Source organism: Chinchilla lanigera, unplaced genomic scaffold (genome assembly GCF_000276665.1).
Source record: "Chinchilla lanigera isolate Chin_1 unplaced genomic scaffold, ChiLan1.0 scaffold00066, whole genome shotgun sequence".
Taxonomy (NCBI): Eukaryota; Metazoa; Chordata; class Mammalia; order Rodentia; family Chinchillidae; genus Chinchilla; species Chinchilla lanigera.
The window spans coordinates 9,244,859-9,258,304 of NW_004955467.1; the positions used below are offsets into that span (position 1 = coordinate 9,244,859).

At 46.7% G+C, this 13,446-nt stretch overlaps 1 protein-coding gene across 2 annotated transcripts in view; it reads left to right on the top strand.

Annotated features, from left to right (window-relative positions):
* Positions 1 to 11,858, top strand: part of Tp53 (tumor protein p53) — a 15,326-nt gene extending 3,468 nt beyond the window's left edge. Inside the window, exons 2-11 of one of the 2 annotated variants that reach the window (XM_005399463.2) lie at positions 7,272 to 7,365; positions 7,507 to 7,528; positions 7,619 to 7,891; positions 8,416 to 8,599; positions 8,681 to 8,793; positions 9,204 to 9,313; positions 9,583 to 9,719; positions 9,813 to 9,886; positions 10,519 to 10,625; positions 10,989 to 11,858. In XM_005399463.2, the coding sequence (XP_005399520.1) occupies positions 7,292 to 7,365; positions 7,507 to 7,528; positions 7,619 to 7,891; positions 8,416 to 8,599; positions 8,681 to 8,793; positions 9,204 to 9,313; positions 9,583 to 9,719; positions 9,813 to 9,886; positions 10,519 to 10,625; positions 10,989 to 11,070 (1,176 nt within the window). In that variant the 5' untranslated portion in view covers positions 7,272 to 7,291 and the 3' untranslated portion in view covers positions 11,071 to 11,858. The remainder of the gene's footprint in view (positions 1 to 7,271; positions 7,366 to 7,506; positions 7,529 to 7,618; positions 7,892 to 8,415; positions 8,600 to 8,680; positions 8,794 to 9,203; positions 9,314 to 9,582; positions 9,720 to 9,812; positions 9,887 to 10,518; positions 10,626 to 10,988) is intronic. The other variant, XM_005399464.2, reaches the window with a different exon arrangement.
* Positions 11,859 to 13,446: the final 1,588 nt, after the last annotated feature.

Consider the following 13,446-nt stretch of genomic DNA (forward strand, 5'->3'; position numbering starts at 1 on the left):
TGCTGTAATATATGGTGGTATCTTTAAAGTGGTTTCTCAGGAAGACAGAGATATGCAAGAAAGATCTAAAAAGTAGTTACAGCCTAAGGGTTGTGAGAAATAGCGGATTACCTCCTCACCAGTGACTCCTTTCACTGAGGTGTGATGGCTGGAAGGAAGGCCAGGACTGAAAAGAAGGACTGAAAGACTTGCACCTGTGTCTAGCAACAGGCTGTTTTCTTTTTCCTCTATAGTCATGATTACCCGGGGCTCCTCCATGGAGAGGACGGTCTGGCCAGAGGGAGAAGGCAGAGTATGCCCCGGGCTCCCTCATTCTTGTTGGACTAACTGGTAGGATAGGTCTGAGCTCTGGGGCCTCCGCTTCAGAGGGCAGACCGATCTCCAGTGGTCACCTTTGCATTCAGGAGGGATAAATTTAATAAGCTGTACAAGAGCTCAACAATGAAAATTATAAAATAATCTCTGAAAGAATTTAAGGAATATTTAAATAATGGAGACTATATTGAAGGATTGGAAGGCTCAGTGATATTAGATGTGAATACATTCTCCAAGGTGATTTAATTCAATTTCAATCAAAATCTTTACCAGCTAGTATGTAGAAGTTGACAAGCTAGTTCCAAAATGAAAAACCACATAGTTGGAGTCTTTAACTGTCTGATTCCAAGATTACTATAAAGCTATAGCAATGAATAGGCTAGGCACAGTAGCACTAGCCTATAATCCCAGCTCTGGCAGGCTGAGACAGGAGGATCACAAATTGGAGCCCAGCCTTAGCAACATTAGCAACTTAAACGATCTCCAAAAAAAATGCTTTTAAGGACTGAAGATATAGCACAGGTGAAAGCCCTGAGTTCAGTCCCCAGTAAGAGGAGAGGGATGAACAGAATGGAGTACAGTAAAGAGGGTGTGTGATGTCCAGATGATTTTCTACAAAGGCACTAAAGTGATTAAGTAGGGAAAGGGAAGTCTTTCAACAAACAGTAATAGAATAGCTCAGGAAGGAAAAATTAACTGTGACCCCCTAACTCACATAATGCACAGGAATTAATTTGAGATAATAGACCTAAACATAAAACTATGAAACTCTGAGAAGAAAACATGAGATGTTTATCCTTTTTTTTTTTTTCTGTTACAACAGGGTCAATCAGAGACAGTATCTTTATCATAGTGCAGTGGTGGGTTATGGGACTATTTCAAAATATGTCAAATTGGGAGCTGGGGTTTAGCCCAGCGGCACAGCGCCTGCCTGGCAAGTCCAAGGTTGTGAGTTTGATTCCCGGTACCGGAAAAAACCAATCCAAAAAAAAAACCAAAATATGTCAAATAATACACATTTATACATTTCAGCACATGTAAACTTTACCACAAAGAATGTTGTGGGAGAGTGGCTAGAAATGTAGATGAGACAATAAAGGCAATGTGTTATTCATAAAGCTAGGTAACAAATAAATTATTCTCTTTACTTTTTTATGTATTTGGATTTTTCCATATATTTTAATTTATGCCAGGCATTGCATTTTGGCTTACACCAATAATCACAGCCACTTAGGAGGCTGAGGAAGGAGGATCAAGGACAGCCTGGTCAGTCTAGGGAGACTTCTCAAAGTTTATTATTTGTTTGTTTTTGTGTTTTGTTTTGGTTTGGTTTTGAGACAAGGTCTTGCTATGAGCTCAGGCTTGCCAGTGATCCTCCTGGATCTTCCTGCCTCAGCCTCCAGAGTTCTGGTATTTACAGGCATGCACCTCCAAAAGGCTATCACCATACCCAGCTACCACTCAAAATTTAAAGCGGTGGGAGAGGACTAGAGCTGGAACTCAGTGGTGTTTGCCCAACATGTGCAGCGTTGTGGATTCAATCCCCAGCATTGCCCCACCCAAAAAAAGTTGCTTTATTTTGTTTTATTTTTAATACAGACAAATATACACATTCCTCATTTAACAATTGAGTTATGGTCTTGTGACTAGGACAGTTAATTGAATTAACAATTCAGTTCGTTAATTGAATTGGTCACTAAATGAGGAACTGCATACAGTACATACATTACAATATTCAGAACAAAGAAGTGGTCAAAGAAACTCTTAACTTGATGACTTTGCTTTTACTTGCATAACTCTTACATGTAGTACTATAATATATAACAGTAAATAAAACTACAGTACCATCAGCAAACTACTGTACAAAAAGATATACAGAACCATACAAAAGAAGACAAGTCTTAAGTCCAAACAGAGGGTCGAATTAAACAAGGAATATCAAATGACAACACTCATTCTCACCAAATAATCTGTAACACTTAACATTTTGTCTTCCACTTGTTTCCATATTATAGTTACACATGCAATGCAACAGTACGGATACTTTCTCTTTTTACTTTTCCTTTTAATAAAGGTAAACTCCAGGCAGGTGTGGTGGCACATACCTGTAATCCCAGCACTTGAAGAGGCTGAGGCAGATGGATTGCGGCAAATTTAAGGCCAGTCTGGGCTGTATCGTGAGCCCAAGGCCAACCTGAACTTCATAGTGAGTCCCTGTCTCAAAAAAAACAAAAACAAAAACAAAAAGCAAACAAACAAACAAATAAATAAAGGAAAGCTTCTTCTGTTACTCATACTCCCAGGAACATACTATCCCTGTTGCTGAGACCATCACTGTCACAGGTTTTGTGAATTTGCCTTGACAGTGCTTTGCACTTTTCCACACGTTTATAAAATAAATAGTTCTGAGCCAGGCATGGTGGTGCTTGCCTACTCTAGGAGGCTGAGGTAGGAGAATGGAATGTTCAAACCCAGCTAGGCAACTTAGCCATTTAGTGAGAACTAATCTCAAATTTTAAAAACAGCTGAGTCTGATGGCTCATGCCTGTAATCCCAGCACTTGGGAGGCTGAGGCAGGAGGAACACTGTGAGTTCAAGGTCAGCCTGCACCACATAGTGAGACCGTGCCTCAGAAAAAACCCAGTAATGTAGCTCAGCAGCTCAGTCCTGTGAAGATCCTAGCTTCAACCTCCAGTACCAGAAAAAAAAAGCTTTTCTTTAAATTTGTGTAAACTGTTCATATACATTACCGTCTATACATATCTGCAGATGGTATTTTCCCCCAGTGTGTTTCTGAACTATATCTCAGGAACATTTTATTTACTCATTCCCCACCAATGAATTCCGATGAAGTTGCTCTGCACCAGGAACAATGCTGACACGAAGGTTTTTTGTGCAAGTCTCCTGCTGTCCCTGTCAATCGCTTTCCTGCGGGAGTCTACCTAGAAGTGGTTTTACTGAGTAGTGGTGTGATGTGTGCGTTAAATTGTCTGAGACACTCCTTTGTTACTTCCTAGAGTCAAAAGATGGTCCCCTAATCTGAGTAGTTTTCATCTAAAAGAGTTTCTATTGTTGGAGATCAAACCCAGGCCTCACACATACAGGGCAAGCATTCTGCCACTGAGCTGAACTCTCAGCCCCAAAAGACTTTCTGTCAGATGCAATGAAATCTTAAGAGGTATTCAGAATTTTCGTATACCTGGTTTTGCCCCTTGGCGCTTTAAGGACCCTGTAGAGCATGATAGTGTAACTCAGTGGTAGAGCACATATCTGCCACGATCAAGGAATATCTACATCAGGAACAACGCTGACTCAAATGTTTTTGTGCAAGTGGCCTGCTGTCCCTGTCAGTCAAGTGGGACAAATCCCTGGAGTTGATTACCAGCAAAAAAAAAAAAAGCAGACGTAGTGGCACTTGTAATCCTAGCACTCTGGCAGGCCGAAGCAGGAAGATCGCAAGTTTAAGCCCAGCCTGGATGGTTTGGCAATTTAGCAACTTAGGGAGATCCTGTCTTAAAAAATTAAAAAAGAGCCATAAACATGCTGCCTCCCTAACCATTTGTTAGTGCCACTTTACCTGATACACGTGTTTCATGGTGCTGGTACTTACAGGAAGTGCCTGCTACGAATGGGTTTGCTAGTGGTAACTGGGTCCTCTTTAGAGAACCGCTGACAACATACAGTAGACTTGTGTCTGCGGGGCTGTCTCCCTCCAGGGGCCATCTCAGAACCGACCTCCCACCCCATGCATATTTACTGAGCAGAGTTTCCCAAGGAGGTGATCTTGTGTGAATAGGGTGAGTGTAGTATCACAAAAGTTGCACTCAGTGTTACGCATTTCTCTCTAGAATAATAAAGAACAAATAGAATGGTTTTATGAGCAGTTAACATTGGTTGAAGTGCTATTAGGTGCTAGGCACTTCTCTTGGCTTTTGAGGGGGGCATGCTGGGGATGGAGCCCAGGATCTCTTGCAAGTGTTAAGCAAGTGCTCTAACACTGACCTCGTTTTCTCAGCTCTTTGGGTTTTGGAGACAGTTTCCTCTGTAGATAGCCCAGGCTGGGCTTGAATTCATACTTCTCCTGTCTTCTGTCTCAGCCTCCTGAATGCTAGGTTAAGCTATCTATGTAATAATAAAGGCATTATTTTAATAATAATGAGTAAGGTATTGTTTTAGAGCAAAGGACTAAGGTGCAGAGGGTGAGTAACCTCCCAAATTAATCCTATTTCTTTCTCAGTGCTGGATCTCTAACCCAGGGCCTTGCAAGTGCTTAACCCTGAACCACACCCACTGCCCTCCCCATTAAAACTCAATTCTTTCGCTTAAGGAAGCCAAAAGGGTAAGCCCTTTAAAATAGTCCTGTAGCAAATTTAAATAATTGTGCAATGTCTAACTGAGGGCTTTTGACTTCCATGCCCCCTCCCCCAAAAGTGGGCTTTTTTGTGGGGGGTGGTCCTGTTTTTTTGCTGTTTGGAACTGAACCCAAATCCCTCACACTGAGCTACATCCTCAGCCTTTTTTTACCTTTTTTTTGTTTTTTTTTTTCCGGAAGTTACTGTGGTGGCCACTGTCTGTAATCCCAGCATGGGGAGGGGTATCACCATGAGTTTGAGGCCAGCCTGAGCTACATAGTGAGTTCAAAACCCCCCCAAACTATACAGCGAGACCCTTCCTCAGATATTTTTTTAATTTTGACACAGGGTGTGGCTAAGTTGCCCAGCCTGAGCTACTGCACCTGGCTAAATTAGTGATCTAGGTGGGGAGGCGCTGGTCCCTTCCCTTCCTCCGTGCTCCTGAGCAGCCATCCCCCTGCTCAGCGTTGAGGCTGTGATATCTGACCTTTTGCCAAACTCTCACTCAAAGGAATTACATCAGCTAAAATCTGCTTCAGCTGATTATAAAAGGGAGCTTTGTAAAGGAGTCAGGGATGAAGTAGATGTCTTACCTGTAGGATTTTTTGTTCTTGTTTTGTGTTACTGAGGATCGAACCCAGGGTTTTGTGCATGCTAGGCAAGTGCTGTACCACTGAGCTACACCTCCAACCCACTCACAGATGTTTGAACGATCATTTTTAAGAAAAGCACATTCTATGGCCTTCTATGTGTGTGTGAGGAGGTCACTTAACCTCTTTGCCTGTCAAGTAGTAGTTGTGTTTATCAAGACAGATCAGTTAAACCATGCAAAAGGATTTTTGCAAAGTGTAGGTTCATGAGAAAAAAAGTCCTCTGTCAACATAAAAGTCTAGGTAAATGTTAAGGAAGATTTGGAAAGAACTGGCCATTTATGGAGTTGCTTGTCTGGGGAGCATTTGTCAGTACAAGACAGGAAGAAAACCCAGGCATTGTGGTATGTGCCTGTAATCCCAGCACTCGGGAGGCTGAGGCAGGAGGATCGTAAGTTTGATGCCAGCCTGAGCTACTGTATGACCCTGTGTCAAGAAAAAAGAAAAAGACACAGAAAGTGTAATGAACTTTTTTTTCCCCTACACTGGGGATTGAATGCAGGACCTTCACACTGACTACATCCCTACCTCTTTTTATTTTTTATTTTGAGGATCTTGCTAAATTGCCCAGTCTGAGTTTAAATTTGTAGTCTTCCTGCCTCAGCCTCCTAGAATGCTGGGATTATAGGTATGTGTTATGATATCCAGCAGTGCTGAACATATTTCTTAGGAAAGCTCATGACAGATTTAGCATCAAGAACTAAGCTGGGCGTGGTGGTGCACTCCTATCCCAGCATTCAGGAAGCTGAGACAGGAGGATCACTGTGAGTTTAAGGCCAGCCTGGGCTACAAAGTGAGTTCAAGGCCAGCCTGAACTGCGTAGTGAAACCCTGCCTCAAAAAGACACCCCCCCACAAAAAAAAAAAAAAAAAAAAAAAAAAAAGAAAGATGGCATAATGAAGCCATTGAAAGCTGTCCTGGAAGAAGGTGAGATATTAGCTCTGTAGCATTATACAAGACTGTGGCCCAGACCTGGGGGGGGGGGGGCTTTTCTGTCCCTGCCCTGTTGCCCAAACAGGCTTGTAGCCTTAGCACAATGATTCACTGCTTCATCGACCAGGTGCACGGCCTTATGTTTGCACTGTGGGGAACAAGACAGAATACTTCCCTACACGATGAAGATTATATTTCACTCTGGTTAACAGATGAAATACACAAGGAAAAAAAATCACTATGAGAATCAAAATAGGATAGCTAGATAGAGTTAGGCTGGCTGAATGGTCTGGGGGAACTTCCCTAAGGAAGTGTGATCAGGTCCCAGCAGGAAGGAACCTACCACATGGTCATAGGGGAAATAGAGACAGGATGGGGTGGTCCTAGAGGGAGCAGACCAGGGCAGCCCTCTAGCTAGACCCCGCCCCCAAGGGAGGGAGTAGTTAAGAGATGAAATCAAAGTAGAAGGGAGGAGCTGGCCCCTGGGGATTTGTAAAGAGGGGGCAGTCCCAAAGGAATTGTTAAAGGCGAGGGTAAGACTGTTACTCTTTAAAAAGATTGGCAGAGAGGAGGATCCAAGGACTAGAGATACTTGTGGGGGTAGGGGTGGGCTAGAAGCAACTGCATTCTTATTAACCAGAAAGAGGGCAGAAGTAGGGTGTGGATTTTGATGGGTTTATGGAATTGTTGGGAAGATTGAAAGCTTATTTCTAGTTATCTTTTTCTTTTTGGGGGGACTGGGGTTTTTGTTTGAGTTTTCTTTTTCGTTGTTGTGACTCATGCATGCCAGGCAAGGGCTCTACCACTGAGCCACGCCCCCACTGGTTAACTTTTTCTTGGTGTGGATAGAAGTCTGATACTGGGAAGTGGGGCAGAGGCAGCCCTGAGAGAAGGCAGAAGATGCCTGTCCCTGCTTCCCGGGAAGTCACGCCACGTAACCTCCCCTAGCAGAGTCTCAGCCTCGGTCTCAGACCCAGGCTAAGATGTGTCTCATGCCCAGTCCTCATTTTCCCCCTCATAGCAGCCTTCCTAGCTGCTGCCATGGAGGAGCCACAGTCGGACCTCAGCATCGAGCCTCCGCTGAGTCAGGAGACGTTTTCAGACTTATGGAAACTGTGAGTGGGTTTCATGGGAAGGACCGACTGGATGCCCAGCCCCCTTTAGGGTCACCATCCCCACCCCAGTCCCCACGCCCCTAGCAGAGACCTGTAAGAAGCAAAACTCAGTAGTACTGACTTTCTACTCTTGCTTTTCAGACTTCCCGAAAACAATGTTCTGGTAAGGACAGAAGTGGGAAGGAGCCGGGTACTGCGGTGGGGGGCAGTGGACAGGGAATCCAACCTTAGGACTCTGGTTTTCCTCATCCAGTCCAACTCACTGCCCTCACCCATGGACGACCTGCTGCTGTGCCCAGAAGATGTTGTGAACTGGCTGGAAGAAAACCCAGATGAAGATGTCCAAATGTCAGCAGCTCCTGTACCAGAGCCCCCAACACCAGCAGCCCCTGCCCCGGCAGCCCCTCCACCAGCCACTTCCTGGCCTCTGTCTTCCTCAGTCCCTTCCCATAAGCCCTACCGTGGCAACTATGGTTTCCGCCTGGGCTTCCTTCAGTCTGGGACGGCCAAGTCTGTCACATGCACGGTTAGTAGCCCTGAGGAGCTGGCTTCCATGTGACCTTTCAAAACCTAGCCATATCCTCCTAGGTTTTTCTGTCCAGAGCTTGGGGATTCCTCTTCAGCCTTTGGCTTCTTGACAGTCTTTGTGTATGTTTTATTGTTAGGTCTGTGAACTTTGACCTCTATCTCATAGTTCAGTTTTCTCCCTTAAACTGGGGCTTTCATCTTTCCCATCCTACTCTCAGCATCTTTCCTTAGGACAGGGGACTTTTTCTTTCCCCAGCTACTTAGGCTGAAGCAGGAGTTTAGGCTTGAGCCCAGGAGTTTGAGACCAGCCTGGGCGACATAGTGAGACTTTGTCCCCAAAAAAATGAGAGAGAGAGAGAGAGAGAGAGAGAGAGAGAGAGAGAGAGAGAGGAAAAATAAGCTTCCAGCAATTAGACCCCAACTCTAGCTACCCCGTGTTTGTTCATTGGAGCCCCTTTTTCTGTGTTTCATTGATCCTCTAACCTTTGATTCTTTTTCCTTCCTTCCTTCCTTTTCTTATAGTACTCCCCTGACCTCAATAAACTATTCTGCCAGCTGGCAAAGACCTGCCCTGTGCAGGTTTGGGTTGAATCGCCACCACCACCTGGCACCCGAGTCCGCGCACTGGCCATTTACAAGAAGTCACAGCACATGACAGAAGTTGTGAGGCGCTGCCCCCATCATGAGCGCTGCTCCGACAGTGATGGTGAGTGGTCAGGGGCTGGAGGTGGGACAGAGCTGGCTGCCCAGGGTCCCCAACATCTGATTTGTCCCTGGTTGCTCTTAGGCCTGGCCCCTCCTCAGCATCTCATCCGGGTGGAAGGAAATCTGCATGCAGAATATCTGGATGACAGAACCACTTTTCGCCATAGCGTGGTGGTGCCCTATGAGCCACCTGAGGTCTGATTTGGCAACTGGGATCTCTGGGAGGAGGGCACCAAAGGGCTGGAGGAGATTGTCGTTGGCCATTGAGGGAGCAGTAGAGGACTTCCCTGCCTTTCTTTTTTCTGTTTTGGTTTGTTTGTTGGAGGTTTTTGAGGGGGTTAGGGATGGAACCCACGGCCTCACACATGCTAGGCGTGGTAGGCACAGTACTGTTCCCCTCATGATCCTGTTCCCACTCTACTACTGAGCCCAGCCGCTTCTTATTCTACACCCCCACAAGCCTGTGAAGGGTGCAGAGCCAGTGGGTTGTCACCTTCATTTCTCAGCTAAAGAAACAGAAGCTTTCAGAGGCTACAGGCCTCCCTGGTTGCTGTGGATTTCCCCAGGTCAGGTTTTCTTCACCTGGGACCTGTGTCCTCCCCCAGGTCGGCTCTGACTGTACCACCATCCACTACAACTACATGTGCAACAGTTCCTGCATGGGCGGCATGAACCGGAGGCCCATCCTCACCATTATCACACTGGAAGACTCCAGGTAGGCAGCCATGCACCTCTCTTCATACCAGCATGGACCTCCCTACCCTCTGCCACTCCCTCTCACCTGGACCCAGCTCTTTACCACGCTACTCTCCATCCTTAGTTCTTACACCATGCCTGTGAGTAGAATTTTTTTTTTTTAACCTGTGGGCTGCTTACTGGTGTCCTTGGAGTTGGAGCTTAGACACCTTACACGACAAGCAGTTGGGAGCAGGTGGGACAAGTACGCCTCACCGCCTCCTACTTTTCTCTTCTCTTCCTGGCTAGTGGGAAGGTGCTGGGGCGGAACAGCTTTGAAGTGCGTGTTTGTGCCTGTCCTGGAAGAGACCGGCGCACAGAGGAAGAAAATTTCCGCAAGAAAGGAGGCTCATGCCCTGAGCCAACACCAGGAAGTATTAAGCGAGGTAAACAGGCAGAACAAGAGGACTTTGAGGAGGAAGAGAGGGGCAGTTCTGCCCCATATTCAGTAGTCTTTCCTTTCCTTGTCTCTTCCCCAGCACTGCCCACCAGCACCAGCTCCTCTCCACAGCCAAAGAAGAAACCACTGGATGGAGAATACTTTACCCTTAAGGTACCAAGTCTGGGAGAGATATGGTGTCTTTTGTTGTTTTTGTTTTTGTTTTTGTTTTGTTTCGTTTTTTGGCAATACAGTATCTTGTGTATATTAAATGTGATGAGGGGAGAAACAATATACCCATCATGCTCCAGGTTGAAAATGTAAAGTAGTATTTAAAATGCTGTTAACTTTTTGGCTGCTTTGCCTACAATTAAGGCATTTACCATCAGGGGGCAGTGTTGCTCTAAGGACTGGGGGTCCTTATTGTATAAGACTCTAAAACACTGACTTGGACCATAATACACATGCTCCCCCACCTAAGATAGGATCACATCCCAGTTAAGCCATCCTAAGTTGAAAGTATCATAAGTCAAAAGTGCAGTGAGGGCTGTGGTAGAGTACTTTCCTACACAGCACAAGGTCCTGGGTTCTGTCCCTAGCACTAACCAAATGCCTTTCACTCTGTGCCTCTGTTCAATGCCTCTCACTCTCACACCATTGTAAAGTCAAAAAATCATAGGTCAAGCCATCATAAGTTGAAGTCCATTTAGAGGACCACCTTTCAAAAAGAAAATTGGTAAAGAAACCATGAAAATGGCTCTACAGTTTTGCCTGATATTTCTCTGTCCCCTTTCACCTTGTTGCAGATCCGTGGGCGTGAACGCTTTGAGATGTTCCGAGAGCTAAATGAGGCTTTGGAACTCAAGGATGCCCAAACTGAGAAGGAGCCAGGGGAGAGCAGGCCTCACTCCAGGTGAATAACCTGGGGCACCCCCCATATCCCCACTTCGTGGTAACAGGCCGCAGTCCTGTCTTGCTCAAGGTCCCTTACTGCTCCTCTGGTCGTATCGCACAACCACTTTCTACCCAGGGTCATTCAGCCTTGCCAAGCACTCGCAGGTATGAGTGACCCTGTTTCTCCCTTTGAACTCAGTTTCATCATTTATAAAGTGGGGTAAGGGAAGATGAAGAGATTGATAGAAACGTTTAGTGAACGTATCTACAGGTGCTGGTGATCACATTAACTGAAATTCCCCTGCTCCGGCCTCAGATCTTTTAGGCCTTGGCCTCACCCATTTTACATCATCTCTTCTCTTTCCCTCTTGTCTCTCTACAGCTACCTGAAGTCTAAGAAGGGGCAGTCTACCTCCTGTCATAAAAAACCAATGTTCAAGAGAGAAGGACCTGATTCAGACTGACATTCCTTGCCTCTTCTCTCCCGTCAGTCAAATACCCCATCCCCCACCCTGTTCCTTCCCTGGGATTTGGAACTCTGGTGCTTGAATCCCTGGTTTAGGTGTGCCTCAGAAATGCCCAGGAGTTCTGCCATTTGCCTTGCCTGGACATCACTCAAGAAGTTGGCCTTTTGGGAAGGGTGGTGGGAGCTAGAATGCACCAGCTGAAATTTTCAGGTTTTAAATGTGAGGAGAGTTAAGAGAGGGAAGAAAACATTCTTGCATATAAGGATCAGAGTTTACAACCAGCTACATGCCCGGCTGGAAGCCCAGTTCTCCAACTCAGCTTACTGGGGAAGCTATGGCAGGTCATTTAATTTCTCCTAACTTGAATACCCACATCTATAAAATGCTGGTCATCATAGCTACCTCCCAGGATTTGTTTTGAGGGCTGATGAAAGAATGTATGTCTGACCTTGAACCATCTTCTATTACATGGGGGCTGGGTGCATAGTGTCAAGGTTAGGGTGCTGGCTAAGGGTCAGCAGCCCCTGCCAAATGTGCTCCAATCTCTTGCTGAACCTTGGCACCTGAAAGGAAATCTCACCGTCTCACATTGAGCAGGATTCCATCGCTAGCTCCCAGAGGGTCTTACCCACCCAAACCCACTTTACTATTTACTTCCCCTACATGCTCAGGGTCAATTTCTTTTACACTCTACAAGGCACATCTATACTTGTCACCCTCACACTTCCCTTTTTATATCCCCTTTTTATATCAGTTTCTTATTTTACAATAAAACTTTGCTACCACCTGTGTGTTTGGGTACAGGCTGCCCGGGCCCCCAGGTGCAGGGATGAGTAGGAGTGGAGGTTGGGAGGCAGCCACCTGAGTCGCTAGGCAGTGTGGGCTGGTGGGGGAGGCAGGCATCGCTTCCAAGAGGGGAACAAAGGCTGGGGACTAGGTCAGTCTGTGGGCTGCATGACAACAAGGGAGAGGGTGACTCCATTCATAACTCAGGAACCAACTGTCCCTCCTCCCCTCCTGCCAGGGCTGACGCAAAGTTCTTGCCCACCCTGCTTCTAGGGTTGGGCTGCTGTCCCTGGGCAGCCTCTCTCCAAGGATTAGGGGATTTAAATGTCTGATTTAGCAAGCCTGAACCTCCGGGGTGGCCATCTGCTCCACAGGGAAGGGGCAGCGTACCTGTGTTCCCAAGGAGAGGGGTGGGTGCTGCTGCATGAAGAGGCCAGTGGGAGGCCTGCCAGCCGGGGTCCCAGGAAACGGGGGGCAGCTAAGGTAAGGGCTAGGGCCTTCCCAGCATCTCTTCATCCCGGGCCTCATGCCAGGCGGGTGAATGAATTGAAGCTTCACACTGTGCCAGGAAGGGCTTTGAAAGGGCTTCTTGGGGTGGGGAGGAGAGTCGGGGTTGAGGAGCCCAGCACCCACTGCCCAGCCAGTTCCTTAGTGCTGTGGGCACCCAGGGAGGGGCTGGGGCCAGGCTCCCCCGTGCTGTGCTGCTGCGTAAGCCAGTGCCCATAGGAATGGCCAGTTAGTGAGCCGGCGGCTTGGCCTGCCACCTCCAATGTGGGGAGAGGTCCCAAGGTCCACAGGGACTTTGGGGCCACTGTCCTCAGCCTATCAGCTAGACTTAAAGTGCCAGGGGGAGCCCTCTGCCCTGCCCCAAGGTCCCAGACAGCTGAGAAGACCACCTTTGTTCTTGCTTATGAGGGAAGGCCAAATGCATCTCTTTCAGAGCCTTCCTCCTCCCCTTTGGCTTTGCTGGCTGGAGGCAGGACCCAGGGCCTCACGTTCACTAAATAATTGCTCTACCACTGAACTACACCCCAGCCCAGAGGCTTAATCTTCACTCCAGCCACCAGACAAACCGGAGCACTGGTAACTCAGTCTCTCTTACTCCTATGTACAGAACACTTTTGAAGAGCTCCCTTGTCTAATAAAAAATTTTTTGTCTCAGCCTATTGAGGTATAATAGACCCCCCCTACCCCAAAATTGTATATATTCAGGGTGTGCAATGAGATAACATTGTATAAACCAAGTATACTTATAGTCCCAGCTGCTGGGGAGGCTGAGGCAGGATTCTTTGAGCCCAGGAGTTTAAAGCCAATTGAACAACATTGCAAGGCAGTATCTTTAAAGAAAAAAAAAGCTCTATTGCACACCTATAATTCTAGCATTTGGGAGGCTGAGGCAGGAGGATCCCTAGGAGTTTGAGCCTAGCTTGGGCACACAGCAAGACCTTGTCTCAAAAAAAAAAGAAAAAAAAGCTGGCCAGGCAAGGTGGTGCATGCCTGTAATCCCAGCACTCGGGAGGCTGAGGCAGGAGGATCACTGCTAGTTCGAGGCCAGCCTGAACTGCATAGTGAAACCCTGTCTCAAAA